Source organism: Anolis sagrei, chromosome 6 (assembly GCF_037176765.1).
Source record: "Anolis sagrei isolate rAnoSag1 chromosome 6, rAnoSag1.mat, whole genome shotgun sequence".
NCBI lineage: Eukaryota > Metazoa > Chordata > Lepidosauria > Squamata > Dactyloidae > Anolis > Anolis sagrei.
This window is the reverse complement of record NC_090026.1, coordinates 98508408-98530983: the sequence shown is the minus strand read 5'-3', so window position 1 is coordinate 98530983 and position 22576 is coordinate 98508408. Positions and strand designations below refer to the sequence as shown.

General features: G+C 36.5%; 1 protein-coding gene across 7 annotated transcripts in view; it reads left to right on the top strand.

Annotated features, from left to right (window-relative positions):
- The window catches only part of PHF14 (PHD finger protein 14), a 147705-nt gene that overhangs the window by 28526 nt on the left and 96603 nt on the right, over nucleotides 1–22576 (top strand). For all 7 annotated transcript variants that reach the window (XM_060782186.2, XM_060782185.2, XM_067470285.1 and 4 more), the window contains exons 8-14: nucleotides 1203–1349; nucleotides 2986–3256; nucleotides 5958–6064; nucleotides 6634–6729; nucleotides 8581–8684; nucleotides 10897–11028; nucleotides 17415–17583. In XM_060782186.2, coding sequence (XP_060638169.2) covers nucleotides 1203–1349; nucleotides 2986–3256; nucleotides 5958–6064; nucleotides 6634–6729; nucleotides 8581–8684; nucleotides 10897–11028; nucleotides 17415–17583 — 1026 coding nt within the window. The remainder of the gene's footprint in view (nucleotides 1–1202; nucleotides 1350–2985; nucleotides 3257–5957; nucleotides 6065–6633; nucleotides 6730–8580; nucleotides 8685–10896; nucleotides 11029–17414; nucleotides 17584–22576) is intronic.

Genomic DNA, 22576 nt, shown 5'->3' with positions numbered 1-22576 from the left:
TCATGTGCCTTCAAGTTGTTATGGTGACCTTAAAGCAAATCTATCATCGGGGGAAGGGGCGGGGTCTTGGCAAAAATTATTTGAAGGGGATTTGATTTTTCCTTCCTCAGAGGCTGAGAGAATGTAATTTGTCCAAGGTCACCCAGTGTGTTTCCATAGCTGAGCAGTGATTCATATCTTGGGCTCCAGAGTCGTAGTTCGCATCACTACACCACACGACTTCCTGAATGCTTTAAAAAATGTATTAATTGGCTGAGCCTTGCAGTGTCAGAATATGGAGAACATTTTATAGCTTTCTCTCCATTTTGGTTTTCCTTGAATGTAGGTATCAAAGAAGCACACCTTTGACACTCACTCTGTTCTAGAAATATATGTCTGATAAGAGTGCTTCACTTCCCTTTAGGCTAATTATTCCACCAAGAAATAACTTGTTCAGATCCTCTAGCAATCTTTCGTTTATTTTTGTATGACCATCTTTTCGGGAATTGCTTGTTAAAAGTTTGCTGCTATACAATTTCTGTTTATCATAATGTAATATTTGGAAACAAAACAAATTGTATATCATTACAAAGCATATTTGATTCTGCTGTATCTGACAGAGATACAATTTGCTGGGTGATATATGCATCTCAACTATACTATATTCATATATGAAATTTTGTACTTTCTGCAGTTATGTATTGGAAATTGGCACAGAATTAACTATTCTATATACTCACATATAAGTCTAGAAATTTAGCCCAAAACCAATCCAAAAACATGGATAAACTGGATAAGATTAATCTTGTAATGGTAATACAGATAGCACTGTGAGCTGTCTGATAAGCCAAACAATTTCAATTAAATCAGCCTTAGCTATATTTAGTTATATTCAGAGTAGACCTGATGAAGTCAATAGCACTAACTATGACTAAGCCTGGATCTAACTTAATCTTCGTTGTCTGAAATGTATGATAAAATGTTTGTCAATTTCGTACAGAATTTAAAAACTAGATCAAAACAAATAGTTTCATATTCATCAGTAGTGATTTTCTAGGGATAAAACCTATTTATAGTTAAATTGAGTTAAATATCTTCATTATTACTCTCCTTAAAACTCCATCAATATGAATGTATTGAATATATTTTAAAATATCATCCTGTGAACAATTTTCTTTGTCTTACTTCTCTTCTATAATCCTTTACATTCTTAATTTTAACAGGATATTGCAGATCCTTTTTTTGCTTACTGTAAGCAACATGCAGATAGGATGGATAGAAAATGGAAACGCAAGAACTATTTGGCTTTACAGTCTTACTGTAAAATGTCTTTGCAGGAGCGAGAGAAGCAGCTCTCACCAGAGGCTCAGGTAGTGTACTCATACCAAAGTTACATTTCTATTCATTACTGAATAAGGGATGAATGGAGCCAAGGAATGCTGGACTTGCAGCCATTACAACTTTCAACAATTATCCTCAATGGTTTGCAAGCAATCTAATATATATCTTAAAGCCAGAGTGTCATGGAAGCAGATCCATCTGCTTTCAGCACTGTGATTTTCCTCCGACTCTATTCCATATCAATAAATCCAGTATCTAAGCCTGTTTTATTTTCTTCAGTCCTGGCTAATGCCTAACCTGAGAAAACACTACTGTCACAAAACTTAGGCTATCAAAAATTGTCTTGCTGTGTTCTGTTATTATTGTTAGCATTACTTTTAGCCAGTGTTAGGCAAGGAATTGTGAAAGGCTGCCTACTTAAGGAGAATTTTACAGATTCTCTGTTTCCCAGGAATACTTGATCAATTCTTGTTTAATTGGACTTTCAAAGATTTTTTTTGTCAAACCATCTCCCAAAAGCTTCTAAGAATGCTTTAGACTGAAAGAACAAGTCCTTTTATGGATCTGAACCGCTGTGAGTCGCCTTCGGGCTTGAGATACAGCGGTATATAAGCAAAGTAAATAAATAAATAAATAAATCTATTACTAGTTAGAAAGCAAATACCAAGATAATGCAATGATTTTTCACAGTTGAAGGAGGTATACAATGTGCTCCCATACAGATCTTTACTGGGATCAAGATAATCAAGAAATTATAACAGGGATGGGCAAACTTCAGCCCTCCAGGTGTTTTGGTCCTCAGCTCCCACAATTCCTAACTCCTGGGGGGCTGAAGTGTGTGTGCCCATGCCTAGGCTAGAGCATCTTTCTCATTGAAAAAATATTATATTTGGGCCTTTACAGTTTAGAACAAAATCAGTTAAAGGGAAAATGATTAAGTTGTTGAAGAGTAAAAGCTTGTCTCCCTCTTTTGCAATGCTGTAATCTGGGATCATCTAGTGAAGCTGGGGCCCCATTTACACTTCCATATAATGCAATTTGAACTGCATTGTAGACTCATATAATGAAGATTGAACTGCATTGAACTTGATTATATCAGTCTAAAGTGCCATATAATCCAGTTCAATCTGCTTTATAATGGTAATGTAAATGGGGCCCAAGTGGTGGAAGACTCAAGTCATACACCACTGTTTACACTATCTGGAGTTTGCTTCTATAGGATCTAATGATATTTGCCAACTTAAAAAGCAATAGCCTGTCTGTGGCAGCTAGTCATAATGAGTGTGTATATTATGCTTTATTACAAGAGTGTTTCTCTAAATATCCGTTGCTGGGAAACCTGAGTGGGAAAATGCTCATGTCCTACATGAACATGATGTTGACTACTGTGGAAGAAAAATGCTGAAAGAAATACGCCTTTGTCTAATCCAGTAGAGAAGTTGCTATTGTGGAAAACCAAAAGAACAGCTGCCATGTATTGATTGTGTTTAATACCTGTTTTAAACCTTAAATTTTGTAGTCATTGAACATTATGATTCACAGTAGAGAAGTATTTCTAGGACTTTGCAACATTAAAATTTATTTCTTCTCACTGAATATTTGTGTAGAGCAAAGAATATTCATATGTACTTAATTTGATGTTTATGTGCTGTTAAACAATTTTAGGCTCGAATTAATGCCAGACTACAGCAATATCGTGCTAAGTCAGAAATTGCACGAACCACCAGACCTCAGGCTTGGGTACCAAGGGAGAAACTGCCACGGCCACTTACTAGCAGTGCTTCAGCAATACGTAAACTGATGCGCAAAGCAGAATTAATGGGAATTAGTACAGACATCTTTCCAGTGGATACTTCAGATACCAGTTCCAGTGTTGATGGAAGACGAAAACACAAACAGCCAGCTCTGACTGCTGATTTTGTGAATTATTACCTTGGTAAGGATGAAAATACACGCAAAGGGGGAGGGAGGATGGGGGGGGGGGGAAACTGCTGGACACAAGTGGTTGATAAGTGTGGAATTGGGATTGATAATAAGAAAATGAGACACATTAGATTGAGTGAAAATGTAAGCAGAATTTCATTATTTATTTATTATTTAAACTTATATGCCGCCACTCCCCTGGGGCTCGGAGTGGCTTACAAGAATAGCTAAAATCTAACAAAATTTAAAAACAATTTAAAACAATTTAAAAACAACACTATCAAACATTAAAAGCCTGTCGAAACAGGTATGTCTTACATGCCCTGCGGAAAGCTGGCAGAGTATTCCAGAGTGATGGTGCCACTGCTGTTAAGGCTCTGCATCTGGTTGCTGTTAGACACAAGGTCTTGACACTGGGGACTTCCAATAGATCTTGGTCCTCAGAACGGAGGGATCTCTGGGGTTGGTAGGGGTTGAGGCGGTCCCTCAGATACATCGGCCCCAGACCATGCAAGGCCTTAAAGGTGAGTACCATCACTTTGAAAGTGATCCGGTGCTCAATTGGTAACCAATGTAGCTGTAGTAAGATTGGGGTTATGTGGCATCTCATTGGAATTCCCGCAAGAAGCCGAGCAGCTGCATTTTGTACCAACTTGAGCTTACGGATCACCGACAGAGGAAGGCCAATGTAGAGGGCATTACAATAGTCCAGTCTTGAGATGACCATGGCCTGGATCACTGTAGCTAGGTCGTCCCTGGACAGGTAGGGGGCCAGCCGTCTAGCCTGCCGCAGATGAAAGAAGGCGGTTCTGCTAACGGCGGAGACCTAGGCCTCCATCGTGAGCATAGGGGCCAGAAGGACTCCCAGACTCTTTACCAATGATGACGGGCGTAGTGCCTCGCCATCCAGGGTAGGCAGCTGGATGTCCCCACTGCCCGGTCGACCCAGCCATAGGATCTCTATCTTTGCTGGATTCACCCTCAACCTGCTGGCATGCAACCATCCAGTAACTGCCTCGAGGCACTGATGGAAACAATCGGGTACAGAGTCCAGTCGGCCTTCCATCTTCAGCACCAGGTCGAGATTTGTATTATGCTACTTGTGTTTACAGTAATAAAAAAGATGAAAATACACATGCTACTACCATTGCTGTAATTGTAAAATTTTAATGTGTCGCTGGTATATTATTTTAAATGTTTTCAGCAATCATATAATGCAGGACTGGGGATTATGCAGTTTGTGGGATCTATACTGTCCTCTTGGCCCCCATCTGATCATAAATCATTTTTTGGGAAAAAACAATTAAGAATTATTTCTCCAGGGGCCTCTTGGGTGTGTGATGTTCCATTTAAACACTACCCCATTATTCCTTAAAGTCCAGAAATAGCATTCTTAAAAACTGGAAGTAACCTTCCAGTCACTTCCAGATTTTAAAAACAGTCAGGTGTGACTTCCAGAGGCAGGTCTGTAAGGGTTGAGGAAAATGGGATGGATATACCCTGGAGCTACTGTGTTGCCTAGACTTGACCTAATAGATTTTCCTTTAAGCTTGAAAATAATTGTTTTGTAGTCTATAAATAAAAGAGTAGAGTTTCTGTCCTTCTCTGGGAAATTGGAGACTGTTTTATTCCAAGAAACTTTTGTAGATGTTTTTAAGGAAAGAGCTTTTAACAAAGTGCTGAGCTCCATTTGATGTATTGTTTTAAAACTGCTTTTTATTATTTAATGCTAGGTATTAAATTGTTCTTAATTTTATTGATGTCTTAGTTACATTTTAATGTCAACCCTTTCTATGGTTGTAGCTGTAATGCATTTGTATTAATTTGTAAGTAGCCTTGACTCCTGAATCTATGAGAAAGAGCCAGGTTATAAAGCTGATAACACCACTCATGTTCTCTGATATTGCTAGTATAAACATTAATTTTATATTGACAGAAATGAAGCAGCCACTGATATTGAGCAATTTTGGATTGATTGGGACTCTAAATATAACATATTCCAGTACGAATATTTTCATTTTACTTATAAAATGTTTTGTTCAATTTTATTATAAAAATGTCAAACACAAGTAAACAAAGTACACATAGTAAACGTGCTGATAATGCAGTAATATGTAGCCATAAGTGTAATATGCAGTATTAATACAAAGTATAAAAATAAATGAAAACCCATACACAGTTAAATCTAATCTAAATCGTTGTTGAGTAAATAGATTTTATTTATCTATTTATTTTCTGTGTTTATATCCTGACATTCTCAATCCTGAAGGGGACTCAAGACAGATTTTCACTTGATGCTAAAAAGTTTATAAGAATTATTTCCGAGATTTTTACTGCATATTACTTTCCTCCTAATATTACTACCCCCCCCCCCCCAAACAGTCTTGTTTCTAAGGGTCAAAATAGCACTTCAACATTGTCTAATCGTGTGACCAGGTTGCTCTCCATTGCCAATTTTTTTGTTTTCTACTCTGTGGGAATGGAACTATTTACTACCGTTCTTTGTATGTATGGCTTTGATCTTAGCATTTCTGACTTAGTATTTTAGAAATACTATATCTCTTCTTCATTTTACTGGCAGCTGAAGCCTTCAATGTCTGTGTAACTAAATATACAAAAATGCCCTATGTTATATTGTTATCCTGATTGAATTTGGTGTGTTGCTTCACACACTCAAAAACGTCAACACAAAATCTACTGGCTTTTATTTTAAGAGAGAAACATGCGCATGATCCAAATCCAAGAAAATATGGCAGAACAGAAGAAAATTAAGGATAAACTGGAGAATGAACAGGAAAAACTTCATGTTGAATATAACAAGGTAAATAATACTTTTTCAATATTAACAGAATGGAATTGTATGTCTGGAAGACCGCATTGTGAAAATTAGAATACTGTTGTCCTCAGCTTTATTTTAAAAGGGCATACAGAAGTACACACCATGATAGTGTTAGAATTGTCCAAAAATAGGGAGTAGTCAGAAGAGATAGTAGCTTTTCCAAATAAATGCAAAAAATAACGTATATTTTCTAGTATGCAGATGAGTAGCATGGAAATCTTGCTTCCCTGTGCAGAAATACTTGGCACATCTATGCAGATGGAAATAACAGAGTGGAACTGTTGTGATGTTTCTTGACTGCCATTATAGCCTTATTGTCAGACAAAATTGCTTTAGGTTCTCTCTGACTAAGCAGATGGATGCCCATGTTTTCTTTCTGGTGTTATTCAATGGCTGATTAACTTTCCTGATTTCAGTTGCATTGACATGACTGAACAATTTTATTATTTAATTACTTCTCATAGAACAGGTATTGTAAGTGAAGAATGCCTCCTCCTGGATAAGAGGCGCTAAGTAACTCTCACAGTAGTTTTTACGGTTCTCTTTTTCAGTTGTGTGAATCCTTAGAAGAACTTCAGAATATAAATGCCAAACTACGTAATGAAGGGCAAGGAATTTGGGCAGTGCTGGGGAGAATCGTTGGGCAGGTTTGTGATTTTTTTTCCCAATTCTTTTTCAGGGGAGGGGTTATTTGTTTTTGTTTTTTGTTTTTTTTCATTTTTGTTATGTTTTATACATCATATGACTCCTAAGAGGAAGCCTTTTTGTTTGTTACTGCCGATGTTTGTGGCTGAAAATAAACTTCAGGTCGTTCCCTGGGGATAATGATTTCTGATTGAAATCTATCTGGGGCTCTGCATGCTACCTGCTGGAAACCCGTAGCTTAATTTTGTTTTTGTATTAGCTATCTTGTTTGCAAAATTCTTTCATTTGCTGTAACTGATTGACCTGTCATTTGTGATGAAACTAAACCTGAAGCATGAGTTAATCCAACTGCATTCCTCGCTTTTCCATCCTTAGCAATTGTAGCACCAAACAACAGGTTTTCTTGAATATGTTTTTGCCTACAGTCTCTTTTTCTGAATAGGATTGTAACATAAAACAGATATCACTTCAATTAATTATGCATAAGGGCATCATATTATTAATTTTTTAGGAGACAAAAGAGGCCAGGGCTTGCACAAGTGGTTATTTTTGATGGCAATAATGATTGATTTGTTGGTTGTGAAAAGATGCAGCCTCCCAGCTATTAATTTCATAGAGGTATAAATAGAATGTTCTGGCTGTAAATCAGCAAAATCCAGGAACATTTTTTTTTCTTATTCAATGCCTGTTTTTCCCTTTTTCTCCCATCACTTCCAACTATGTGGCCCTGTGTATTTCACTGTGTCTGAATCATTAATGAATGCCACTGGCTGCTTTGCAGTTTAGGCTTCACAAAAGGCTTATAACTGGTACCTTTATTCACTGTAGTTAACAGATTCTCAGGAACATAGTTCTTTTTTTACAAAATGCAGTAACACAACACAAATAAGCTTTTAGCTCTCTTTTTTTAACAATTCATAATTGGCTTTCTGAGATTAAAAATGATCTCTTACAAAATTAGCCCACAGGCTGACAGTCGTCTTATATATATCCTTGGGTTTATTTTCATAATATTGAATTAACAGTGTATATTGAAATGCTTGACAGGTTCTTTTAAACTGGCTGGAGAATGTAATCTGATCTGGTCTGTATGAGCCTTTCAAATAGTATATCAGAATCTGTCTTCATGAATATAGGTTTGTTAATAGTAACTTCTTTCCTTTTTGAAAAAAAATCATGAAGATTTACAAATGCATTTCCTGTTGCCATCATTTAATAATAATAAAAAGTAGTAGTTTCATTTGCACAGCTTGCATGACACTTTTTTCCAGTTGGTTGAACAGATGCAGGCCCACAGGGCCACAGAGAAATGACTTTGATAGATGGTTGCTGTCTGTGAAGCTAGCATACTGCAGATTAGTAGAAACCCGAAGAGAATCTCTCCTGCTTTGTGGAGAGTTTGGTCCAATAAGATAATTTTTCTAATTAACCTATGGAGCACCACTGTAGCAGGGATGCTGAGGAAAATAAACTGCCTCAATATTCTTTTGTGAAGTGTAGTGGATTTTTCTTTTCCTTTCTTTTCCTTTTTTCCTTTTAACCTTCTAAACCAGATTGTCCTTGTCTGTCTCTGTTAAAGCTTTCTCCGTTAAAGGGGAGAAAGTTAAAAAGCCAGGGTTTTAATGTCTTTGATTTTTTTTCCGCTGAAAAATATGGGAATGCAATTTCATTTCTTATGCAACACACTTGAGGGCAGAATATATAGCATAGTCATTTTTGTGACCTGACTAAGCAGTTTTCCCTCATAATTTTTAGCATATTGGGCATGGCCAAATTGTATGACTGCTGAGAGTTAAATGAAGGGGAATGTTCCATTATATACCGGTGTTTCTATATTTCTTAACATCCAATAGAAATTAAATATACCAGCAATTTTGCGAGCACCTAAGGAGAGAAAGCCAAGTAAGAAAGAAGGTGGAACGCAGAAGACTACAACCCTTCCAGCAGTACTATACAGGCAAGTAGTGCAACACACTACAGTAGACACTGAATATTGAATAGAAAAATCCCTTTATTACTGAAGTTTATATTACAGAGATCTCAATAAAATGTGTTCATCCATTCCTGTTTATTCCTATATACTATTATGATGTACTTTCTGACTTCATTGGTTTTAAACAATTGTATAATACTGAGGACATCAGAACCAGAGACTACCCATTCACTGAAAGCAGTTCAAAAATGAATTCATTTTATATCTAAAATTTTAGAATCTCTTTTGTGAGGAATTCTTGAGTCTCTTGACCACTGAAGCTTTATATTGTAGGCTGTTCGGGAAAATCTGAACAAATATGCCATAGACCCTTAAATCTGATTTTTCATTTGCTCAGGTTTATATATTTTATATATATAAGTTCTGTTACCAACAACCACAAACTGTTTAAAAAAATACAAAATGCTTCTTGTCTGATTAGAGCAAAGGTTAACCTGTCCAGTTTTTGGATAATTTCGGGAAGCTCTGCTGGATATCAGTTAAAACTAGCTCCCACTGGCTGGTACCAGCATTTGGTGACATATCTAGTTGCTTTGATATACTGATCCTCCATGGATCTGCCTTATCCTTACATATATTTATGCATTTCACAAATTTCTATACAGCATTTTGATCACCAAGGTTTCCAGAGTAGTATGCCTAAAATAAAAATAACTGAATTATATGAAAATGATACTGTTTCAAATAGCAAGCCAACAACAAGCAGCTGACCATTCATCCAAAGCAACGTAGATTGAAATTGAAACTACAATGTAAAAATCTCAAGATACTGATTTTCTTAGAGCTCCTGTGCAAATATGGGCATCTTGATTTAGCATCAAAAAGGGCATAGAATTGAACCCAACCATACCTCTCTCACGGATTTAGATGTGTAGTTCATTTTTCCAGTGGTGATCCTGTAGAAATCATATAGCACATGCAACATGACATGGGAGGAGGCATTACTCTGAGATATTTTGGGCTCCAAACCATTTAATTGTAAATAATTCAAAGTTGAAAATCAGCATCTTAATTTGGTTTTTAAAAAATCAATTTAAGTTATTGGTCATTGCCATGATTGATGATGAATGTTACATGTGAGTTACCCCTGATCTGAAAAAATCCTTGTTATGAGACTTTTCACATTTCATTTCAGTGTATGACCCAAATTTTATCTTTTTCATCCTAGTATTCATAATTTTATGAAGAGCTGAATTAGCACAATTGAATATTAATTTGTCCTGTATGACCCTGTCTACCAAACCAGTTTCTCACTTGATGTTCTCTTGTTCATTGTTGCTATATAAATTATCAGAAATTATTGGAATTTTTACGTGCACATCTTGTCCAAGAAAGACAGTGCTTTTTGTCACAACTGTTTTGTTCCTTACTTATTTTGTTTATGTTTTTGCATAGAATTGGATTCAAATCTCGCAATATATGCATTGAGTTAGTGGGGCAAACAAATCATGACGAAAAAGTTCTATTGATTTCAGTGGGTTTATTTTAAGCATGACTAGGTTTGGATCCAACCTATAACATTTTGACTCTTGACAAGACATGAGTTATTTCCTATTCTTTCCTGATTAGAATAACAATACATTTCATAGTTCTGCATCCCTCATAGTATGCAATGATATTTTCTATTATACTGTATCATCATCATAAACTGTGATGTTTCTATTCAAAGCAAAGGCTTGCTTTACAGATAAATACCTGAGGTGGTAAGGTTTTATCTACAGAAAGCTGTCAATTCTAATTATATTGAGGTCTCCTATGTCTCATGCCAACACTTCAATGCTAGTTAATTTCTAATACATTATTCTAAATTGTGTACTAGAAGTTATAAATACCCAACATCTATTAGAGAAATATAAATAAATATATTGGATCCAGAGAAGTGCAGAGGTCCACTTACACAGCAGAGATTTCTGGTCACCTTCCTGTTATAGTACCTTGCACTACATAAAGGCTACTCCAAAGTTTTAGCAAAGCCTCCAGAGCATTGGGCTATAGTGCAAAGGGCTATTATTGGACAGGGTAACCATCAGAAACTGGGGACCCCACCCTTTGCACTAGCAGAAGTGTCTTCTGCTAGCTCAGGGAGTTCTCTGGATCTCATCCCATGTAAACATTGAGATGATTCCGTAAAGTATATGCACTATCTCAAATGAAACTTTTTTCCTGCATTTCCAAGTTGTGGGATTTGCAAGAAGAACCATGATCAACATCTCCTTTTGCTGTGTGATACTTGTAAACTCCATTATCATCTTGGATGTCTGGACCCTCCACTTTCAAGGATGCCAAGGAAGACTAAAAACAGTTACTGGTAAGAATATTGTACATGCGTTACATTACTTACTGGGGCACTATAATCTGCCTTCTACCTATCTTCTTCTCTATCAGTCTGAGACCTTCACAAACTTTTAAAATGTGCATTTGATTGCATATCAATTCTACGTTATAAATGCTTAACTGAAATATTTCCCTCCTTTGATCAAGTTTTTGTTTTCAGAGTTTTTTTTTTAATCCTGTGTAAGCACATTTATATAGGACTGGCACAAGTATATCACCAGAAGGGAATTCTGCAACTTTTCTTTTTCCCAGTTAAGAGAAATTTGCTAAATGTTAACAAAACATTTCACCAGAATTAAGGTGGGATGATGGAACACAGTCATGAGAAGAAATGTGATGTTACTACAGCTGAATACTAATCATTGAAATACATTTAAAAGGAAGTTAATAATGTAATATATTATAATATTATATTCTACATTATCATATAAGAAATGTATGTCTTAATCAGTATGTGCTCTACCATTATTGCACTTAAGAAAATACTGAATTATACAGTGGAAAAGCATCAGCTAACATCTATATTCGTTTGCTATTACTGTCTTTGTATATAAGTATAGAAATTTGGGTCAAGAAACCTGGATAGATTTATCCATGGATCAGTATGAATATTATGCCTTAACTCTTATCAGAAAAGGAACAATTCCCTTCTTTGTGTGGAATGCCAACTTGAACGTAAAAGAAGCACAGATATACATATACAACCTCTACTCTCCATTCCAGTCCCGCTTCTGTTTTTTGAATACCTGGGCAGGAAAATAGGGTTAGCATCTATTGCTTTTTGGTGCTTACAATGGTTCTCCCAAGATGGAATAAGCTCTTGCCTTTTCTCACTCTTCTCAGAAAAGGGATGATTTAATACTGTGCCTTTTATTTAAAAAAGAACCAACTCCTTCTCTGAGTAGAGTGGTGAAAGTCCTTTTTGAATTCCTGGGTGGAAAAATAGTGATAGTGGTGACTATAGACAACTGGCCTCCTGAGACAGCACTGACGTTTTCCTCTTTTTTGTGGAATGACTCAATCTATCTATGGGTCATATCAAAAGCCATTATTTTGTTCCTAAAATATTTCCTCAACTTATACATGAGTTCGACTTGAACACAAATATATTTAGATTTTATGTTTGAAAATTCAACCATAGACAAAAGCTGGTGTTACCAGACTCCAAAACTTATTCTTTAGACTGCTGTCTTAAATACACTTATTGAATAATTCACTGGGATCTGATGGTTAACAGCAATCCTCTGAATTAGAAGCCACCAAGCTGTTATTATTGGACCTGCTTGGGTCTTGCAAGTCGGGGCCATGGCTTCCTTGACAGAGTCAATTCATTTGTAATGTAGTCTTTCTCTTCATGCTCTCTTCAACCTTTCTGTTAACTTTTCCTGAGTGTTATATTGTGGAAGTTATATGTGATTAGTTTAGGTAAAATAATGTTTAGGTAAAATAATTTTATTTCCAAGGCTACAGTATTATATCTTCATACTGGAATCTAAGGCTCATCAAACTCAACGAGGATTACTTATTAATAGACATGTATAAGTATGTGCTATAAATCTCTGATAATACATTGATCTTTCCGAGTCTTCCATTTTATAAATTCACTGGCCAAGATCTAACAATGAGCTTCTGTAGATAGAAAAAAATCCATCAGTAAAACCAGGATATGATAGATTCTTCCTTCCTCCACATTCCCCCTGCATGCCCCACTTGGCTTTCTCCTCTTGCTACTGCGAACCCTTTTAGACTGCCAAAATATTTGCTGGAGGAAGATTACAGACCCCTGAGGCTTGTGTGTTAGTGTTAGAGGTAAGGCAGTGTTGACACCCCTCCCCCCAGTTCTTTTCGGGGAACTCCTTTCGTCAGCAAATATAACAAGTTGGTTTTCATAAGCAAATCTCACTTTCAGTGGTCAGCCCTGTTACTGGCTAGTTTTATTTTGCTTTTTAATCATATTGAACATGTTTGTTTAAGTCATCAGATCAAGAGGACACGGACTGAATATTTCAATGGTAATAGGTCAGAAAGACAGCAAGGCCTTTCTTTCAATAAACTCTCTGCCTTTGCTGTGAATTTCATGCTTCAGCTACACTTCTGATCAGAAACGTAGCTTTCACTTTTAATTTAGCTAGGGTATATTCGGTGGAATAGGATTATAACACAGAAATTGAGACTTATTGATTGCGTCCTTTTCATCTTTAGATGTGTCTTTGTAAATTCTTTTCAAGATCAGGAGAAAGGTTATACAATGCGGTCCTTAATATAAATGTGAAGCTCAACAGAATGGTGTCACTGCTTTTTAAAGTACACTTGCTGTTTCAGATGTTTCTCATATTAACTCTTGGAGAATCAGATCAATCAGTTATAAATCTTATAGATGGAGTCCCAAATTCTTAACCCCCCCCCCCCCCCCCCCCAATTGATGTAATGTGAAGTTGACAATAGTGGTAGATGGTAGTAATTCTCAAAATGAGCTTGTAGAGTTACTTTCCTAATCTGATTTTTGGGGAGGGGAGCAAAGAGATTTTGTGTAATTGCTCTAGTGATGCACATCTGTGATCATAATTGCTGGGGAATAAACACAAAAATATCTACATTTACAGTTAAAGAAACCACATCTAGAAAGAAAGCTTTTGCTAACTAGATGATTCTTGTCTTCATTACATTTGAAATGAATCAGTAGTTAATTCATGTTCTCCATTTCCTTGTTCACAGCTCTCATTTTTTTTATTCATTGCATGTTTGTGTTTTGTAAATATTGTGCTAGCAATTAGTTAAGATTAACCCTTTTATTTAATGTTTTAAAACTCAGTGTAGGAAGATATCAATCTTAGGGGTTGTCTACAAATGGCAAAAAAAAAATCTTGCTTACCTTGTTTCAAGTGCTGTAGGAACCTACCATATATGTCTGGTTTCACATTTTACTCCACAATTTTAGGAAAACTGAATTTTTTGCATGTGTTTCAGAATCAAGGTGGAATGGGAGGCAGGGCCTGATTGGAAGACAGGGCAGATTGGTGAGAGGTTGCTTAGTCCTGCAAATGTGATATATATTTCCTTTCTAAAAATGTTCAGTGCATATTGTAGGCTAGCAGGGCATCTGAAATCAAACTATCCATTTCAGAACTACCGTGTGTGTATGTTTGGGAGATGATCAAAACTCATAGCAGGATGGATCCCAGTGGGTTTTGCCATGTGTTGACATTGTTTTTACTTGAGCGGTTGTATGTATGAGTGAACAATTGAGTACTTAAACCAGAGAGCACGTTCACCTTTTCCTTCCATGTCTGATCATTTTCCTACCCAAATGAGTGGCTGCTCATGCAAAGTAACCCCCTTTGAGGAACCTTCCTGCTATGAATAATAAAAATAAAAATGAACATGTCAAACTACTCAGGGGCTTCCAAATTCAGACTGACAAGGGTTTTGGAGCACAATACTCCTGACCTCACGATCGTGTTAAAAAACCAAGTATGGATTCTCTATGTTGCAATCCCATGCAACAGCAGAATTGAAGAGAAACAACTGGAAAAGCTGACATGATACGAACATTTAAAGATCGAACTGCAAAGACTCTGGCACAAGTCAGTCAAGGTGGTCCCAGTGGTGATCGGCACACTGGATGCAGTGCCAAAGACCTTGGCCTGCACTGAAACACAATCAGCGCTGAGAAAATTACCTTCTGTCAGCTGCAGAAGACCACCCTACTGGGATCTGCACGTATTATTCACCGATACATCACATAGTCCTAGACACTTGGGAAGTGTCCGACATGTGATCCAATATAACAACCAGCATAGTGATCTTGTTTGCTGTGTACTAATTTTGTTGTGTTTCTAATAATAATAATAACAACAACAACAACAACAACAACAACTTTATTTGTAGACCACCCAGTCTCCCTAAAGGGACTCAGGGTGGTTTCCAATACATATGGCAAACATTCAGTGCCAAAAACAAGACACATTACCAAATTGCATCAAAACAAGACACATAAAAGAAAATAGAACCACCATTACTATAAATTTAATACCAAATAGAAATTAACCCAAAAAATAAAACTTGATAGCCCTAACAGACATAATCACATAATATGAATTTAAACAGAATAGGTATTCAAAACAACAAAAACCTTAATTAAGTGGTAAAATGGTTACCAACAACTGACAGGCTGAGATCAATTCCAGTATCTAGATAGGATTTAATATATCTAGACGATATTACGTATGTTGAAACATATTAGTCTTCCTCCTCTCTGTACGCCAGAGTGCATAGATGTACCGTATATTCCGGCATATAAGGCGACTGGGCGTATAAGACGACCCCCAGCTTTTCCAGTTAAAATATAGAGTTAAGACGACTCCCGTGCATAAGAGTACACCCGTGTATAAGACGACCCCTGACTTTTGAGGAGATTTTCTTGGGTTAAAAAGTAGTCTTATACGCCAGAATATACTGTATTTTAGCAGCTTTTTAAAGGTAAGGAGAGAGGGGACAGTTTTTAGTTCTTTTGGGAGGGAGTTCCAGAGACAGGGAGCAATCATGGAGAAGCCCCCCTCTCTCATTCCCACCAGCCTTGATTGAGATGGGGGTGGGACTGAGAGTAGGGCCTCCTTCACAGTTTGCAGTTCACATGCCGGTTTGTAAATGGAGATGCGGTTCTGCAAATAGTCTGGACCTGAACCGTTTAGGCCTTTATAGGTAATGACCATGTACTTTTCCCATTTCATAAGGTCTAATATTCTCTGTTTGCTAGAGGGAGAGTGTTACATTTCATTAATTTTTAAGTATTTTATAGTGAAATGGTCGAAGGTTTTAGACAGAATGATGCACCTAACCACAAGATCAGTGAGCAGTGGGCAGTGCCTGGTGAAGAGGGAAAAATAAAGGTTTTTTAATCTCCTTTCACTATGTGTGTGTATGCATGTGTATGTCAAGAGACGTTTAAAGTTCCCTCCTTTGCTCATATAGAGTTATGATTATGGCAACTGCAATTTCTTGAGTAGTAGTAGTCTATCCCAGGAGAACATAAAAGAAACAGTGATTCCCTCTACTCTTGGCACTCCTTCTGGCCTTTTTGAATGTCTGCTGGGGAAATAGGGATGATGACTTCCTTAGAGCAATATTGGTGTAATGACTTTTATCCATCGGTCATATAAAAATCCATAGTTTTGGGCCCCAGATCTAACCTCAACTAATACACGAATATATGTGGCAATTCAAGACACACACTCTATAATCAAAAGAAAAGCAGTGCAGAATAAGGGATACAGTGGAGTGCAATATAACCATATGTGGCCATTTTCACTTTACTAGTCTTATCTTTAAGAACCCACATCACTGGTTACAAGTCCTTAGCATCATACTTTGTTTTAGCTTTACAACATGAATTATTAAGATATAGTTCATCAGAGAACATGAGGGAGGGTAAGTATGGGTTACATCTATTCTTCATCCTATTGATTTCATTATGACTTTTAAATAAAACATACTCTTCTAGAAATTGTATTTACAGAGTCATAGTCTGAGAGACAGCAGCAATGTCTCATTAAGATGCTGCAGATTTTTTTTTCTTTTTTAGCAGCATAATATGTGCTACACTTTCCTAATGCCTCCAGTAGATGTTTTATAGTCTTAGAGTCATATTTTTTTCAGAAATATTAACAAATTAACCTATTTAAGCTAACATTGTACTTCTTACAAAAAGTGTCTTTCTAAAGCATCTCTCTCAACAAAGAATTCTTAGTTTTCTAATGTGATGTGATGTAATGTGACTAAAGCATTTCAGATTACAAATGTTAATCTAACTTTCTTTCAGCAGGCTATGATCCTATATTAAATGACCTCTCATTGAATTTTTTTAAATTAAGAAAATGTATATTTGAATCCTATACAACCCTTGAAGAGATTATTTCCTTTTGACCATCCCTAAAAGTGATTCTTTATTGATTCGAAGTTTTCACCCAGCAAGAATGTTCAGCATTGATGTCATTGATAAAGATCAGAAAGAGCAGCAAGTGATAAAGCAGGAGAGAATAAATTTTAGAGTCTATGATATACACAGAACAGTATTTTTTTTTAATAAATATAGGGTTTTAAGTTTTGGACGGGAGAGAAGAATGTTGCCGAGTTACATAGCCTACCCCTCTTGTCTTCACACGTGAGCAAAGGCTTGCAGCCCCAAAGCATTGTTTTATATATAGGTGCCCCTAAAGTTGCCCCAAAGAAGTCCTCTTTTACACTGTTAAAAATGCCTTTGATTCATCTGCAATTTAGGATTTTCAGTCTGCATGTTTTGCTGCATTTGGTAACTGCTATATTCAGTTTTGGGGGTTTGTTTTGTTCTTTTGGTCCTTCCAGGCAGTGTTCGGAGTGTGACCAAGCAGGTAGCAGTGACATGGAAGCAGACATTGCCATGGAAACTTTACCAGATGGAACTAAGCGATCAAGGAGGCAGATTAAGGAGCCGGTGAAATTTGTTCCACAGGATGTAACCCCAGAACCAAAGAAGATTCCTATCAGAAGCACGGTAAATGATAGCTCAGTCAGAGCTATACCCTCTACAGTCTGCTGCTTTAAAACCAACATTTTCACAGCCACAAGTTTCCAAATTGAAGCATTTATAGCAGGCATGGGCAAACTTGGGTCCTCCAGGTGTTTTGGACTTCAACTCTCACAATTCCTAACAGCTGGTAGGCTGTTAGGAATTGTGGAAGTTGTGAAGTCCAAAATACTTGGAGGGCCCAAGTTTGCCCTTGCATGATTTATAGTGATATAAATGGAATACGATTTGATCTAGTTTTTATTACAAAAATATATAACAGGATTTTGAAAGGTGAAATGCTCTTTATGTTTTTCTTACGTTCATTTCACTTAACTCTGAATGTTCTACAGTCAGAATTTAAAGTATTATAACTTACAAAATGGTTCCCTGTCAGTTTTGAGCAGTCAGCAGTAAATTACATTATTCCTAATTCTGCACAGTGTTAGTTTTAATTTTTCAAAAGGTTTCTATGTAGCAAATTATAATGAATTATTAATATTTTAAATGGTTTTAACGTATGATGTGTTTCTCTTTTTTTCAGTCTTACATTTGCTTTTATTGACCTTGCATTGTTTTAATATGTTATTAGCCACCTCGAGTACCATTGTTGGAAGAAAGGCTGGAAATAAGTGAATAAAATTATTATTATTATTATTATTATTATTATTATTATTATTATTATTATTATTTCCTGTTGCATAGCCATATTTTCACTCTCCTTGTAGATATATATTTGAATACAAAGGTATTTTAAAACAAGGATCTTCATTGTGCATTCTGAGATGGTCGCATGTTTTTATAAATTCATATGACCAAGTCCTTTGTGCCTCTATTCTTCTCTGTTGAAACACATTATTTAAAAATGTGGAAATGTTTCCTTAAGAATGGGTTTAGAAGGCTGTTCTTCTCTACCCCTTCCTAATGGCACACACATTTTTGCCTAAACCAATGAATTTTGGGAGCAAATATTTGCCTTCCTATGTAAAGGTGATGTTAAATTATTTGACACTTTTAAACTTTGTTCTGATCCTCAGAGGCAGGGCGAGAGAGAGAGAATTTTTATATTTATTCAGTAATTTTGACTTGTGGCAACATGTTATGTATGCTGTAACTAATCTATTTTTAATGAGGTCTTGCCACAGTTGCTTGTCAAAGTTAGACAATAAACTTGAGTCACTTAAATCCCTCGTTCTGGGATGCTTGTGTGGTTTGCTGCCTTGACAAGATTAACCTTCTGTCTATAGTCTGTGGCCTGCTGTGGGTGATTAAGTGTTGTTCTATAGAAACTGTTCTCCATGTTGTAATGTCTTATATTGCCTTTATTAATGCATGACAGCATTCTGTGTTACAGTTTTTAAAAGTAAGAGTGAATACTATGCTGAAAAAAGCAATTTATGTTCTATTATATGTGCCTCTTAGGAGAAAAATAGCAACCCCTGCCCCCAAGCACTATTTTTAAGGAGTACATTTTATCAGGTTATGATAATAACGTATAGTAATACATTTTCTATCATGATACAATCCAGCTACCCTTTGTACAATATAAGTTTGATGAATTTAAATTAGAAGCATCAAGAATATCGATATTATATAGATACTTCCTTTTCATTAAAATCCAGAGAATATTTGCTAGGAACGCAAGCTTGAGTATGTCCACTTATGTGATGTGATAATTACTAAACACATGTCATCTGTCTGCCTTTTGTCCATATTGCCATAAAATAGCTAAACATTCCATATGGTTTTCCTAAAATAGGGAAGTAGAACACAAATTGGCAGGGTTTTTTTGCAGCACTTATTTGTTTGTAGAATCATAAAATCATAGAGTTGGAAGAGACCTCATGGGCCATCCAGTCCAACCTCCTGCCAAGAAACAGGAAAATCGTATTCAAAGAAAGAAAAAAAGAAAAGAAAATGAAGATAGAGAATGCAATTGTAACCATATAGGAGTATGGCCAGACATGGGTTTTCTAAGAACAACTGCAATATATCCCTGGTTAGTCATCTTAGTTTAATTCTCTAGCTTGGGGAGTAATAATCTAAAGTGTCTGGAAACATACTAGAACAGAATTATATTGTATAGGATTCAGATTGATTACCCCATTGAAACCAACAGCATTTGTATTTTCTTCTCTGGGAAGTGCTTCAGAAAGTATCTGGCAGATAGGCTTATGCACCATTCATTGTGCAGGAGTGGGAAGAATGTTTGCTATCACCACAATAGTAGCTGCCCTCCAGTTCCTTTCTTATCTCACCCAGGAAATCTTGCTTTCTCAAACCTTTGCATCCTCAAATCCTTTTAATGTACAGGAAGTCCCCAAGTAATGAATAAGATAGGTTCTATAGGTTTGAATTAAAGTATAACTCCAGCCATGTGTGTGCACACACACACACATACACACACTTTGGATAGCATAGGAAAAGGTTAACACTCCTGTGGTGTTTGTTTTGCTGTTTTTGCCCCTGTTCAGAAGATTTCACCTCACTTTCTGTCCCAGTGACAATTAGATTCTGAAAAATTTAACTGGTTATGGAAACTAGGATTGGGGATAAAGCTTCAGTGGAGACACCTTTTTTCACCATGATAACTCTCACATGACTGAATTTCCCTTCCTTAGGGGTAGATTTCTCTCACTTCATATTGTCTCACTCACGTTCTTAACTATGAGTTGTTTGTAAGTCGGCTGTTTGTAACTCGGGGAGTGCTGTAATCCGATTTTGTGAACATAACAAAAGTATTTGTACTTGCTACCATCAACTCAGGTCAGCTATCATGTACTACCACCAGTCACATGAGAGAAAATGCAACTGCTAATATAAGAGAGATGATAGTGTGTCCCAAAGGCACACAGTTCATTGATCTGACAACAATACAGACTGACCTTATAGACATTGCCCACAATTTAATTTTCTTTTCATTCCAAATTGTGACAAACCACAATGAGGAGAAGGGTTTCTGGAGAAAGATTTCATGTGTGGCCATTTTATAGCTTTATAGCAGTTGAATCTTTCACTAGTTTTCTTGAGGACTTTGAGAATGAGCAAAACATCAGCTTCCCTGCCCTAAGCACCCTGTTCCCACCAGCCTCTCAAAATATTATTTTCAATGATTTCAGGAGATTTCGGAGGTGGGGTAATAATAACTGTTCTATGGCTGAACAGACTGGAAGATATTTTAGAAACCTCCACACGAATAGCAACCTTCTAAACATTCCACTACTGCAGTAATTCCATGAAACAACTGGTAATAATAACTCGTATTGTTATGGACCACCCAGGTACTCCTGACCAACAAACTTCCATTCTTATCTGTGCCTTTCCAGGAAATTTTGTGGAGGACTTTCTCCTTAATTTCCTGTATTCCACATGAAGTTAGTAAGATAGATATAGATTTGGCAGAATGTGTACTCTTTCTCTTATCCTAGCCTTTTCTTTGTTTTGCACTAGTGGTTTGCTTTTCTTCCATGTTAAGTTGTCAGAAAAAGAAGTCTCTTCTTTTCAAAGAGAGATATTCTTTCTTCCTATGAAAGCAGCATTTGATAAAAGTGTGCTTTGAGAAGTGACATAACTGTTGTCCTGGTACTATGCAACACTATTGACAACACAGAGGAAGAGATTTGTCGATTTGTCTTTGAGGTGTATTATTACCAAAATCAGTGGTTTGGAGGCAGGGGGTGCTCTCAGAGCCCTTGATAGGATATAAGAAATTCCTCCTCAAGTCTGAATGCAGATTGTGAACTGTCCATTTGTGATTTATTTGCACTGGTTTAATAATTCTTCCCAATGAGATGTAATGTTCTATTGTTAGTATTGATCCCATCAGCAAAAAGCTCGTCAATAATTGATCAAGCATGCCACTTACTGTCTGTCTTCCTGATCCTGTTGACATGATATATTTTTTGCTCTTCAGTGATATAACTGTGTTTTCACAGATAATGCAAACTTGAAATGGATACTTCTTTCTACTTAATGTTATTATGACAACCTCCAACCAAAGGCAAATGTGATATCGAGCAAACAGAGCTAAATAAGTTTGATTTAGAAGATACTCTACAGATCACAAGAATCAGAGGAGAATGTTGTGACTTACATCTTTTGACTTGTGTTTTATTATTGAAATATTTCCTACCATTAAAATGAGAATGAAGAACTCAGTTTTGTAGGCATTCTTGGACTGTGGTTCCCATCATGACTAAATCTAGCCTTGCAGGGAACTTTGCTAATTCTCTCTTTGCAAAGAAGTTCATTAGATAAATTGATAAGTTCAGGTAGGGAATTAAATATTTCTTAATACCACTGTAGCTTATAATAATTTTTCTTTTTGCTGTGAAGATGCAAAATAGATGCCATTTATTGGTTGCTAAGAACAGGCATGCTTTGTTTTCAAAGTAAGCTAACTTAGGGTAGAGGACAGGGCTCAACTATATCCCGTTTTACAGTGTAAAACCATTTCCAGAACTGCTGACAAAAATCCCCTTACAATAATAAAATCAACAAATTTAAAAAAGGAATCATAAATAAACTGAATATTAATTTGAACAATTGCAAATATTCTATCACAGATGTTTACAGTATTCATAATTAAAAGCTTGAGAAAATCAAACTATATTTTGCTAAATGTATAGGGTATTAAATGCCCCCCCCCCCCGGTGGCACAGCGGGTTAAACCACTGAGCTGTTGAACTTGCTGATCAAAAGGTTGGTGGGGTGAGCTCCCGCTGTTAGGCCCAGCTTCTGCCAACCTAGCAGTTCAAAAATATGCAAATGTGAGTAGATCAATAGGTACTGTTTCTGCAGGAAAGTAATGACACTTTAGGCAGTCATTCTGGCCACATGATCTTGGAGGTGTCTACGGACAACTCTTGGACTTAAAAATGGAGATGTGTACCATCCCCCAGAGTCGGACACAACTAGACTTAATGTCAGGGGAAACCTTTACCTATAGCAGTGGTTCCCAGCCTTTTTTTTTTTTAACCAG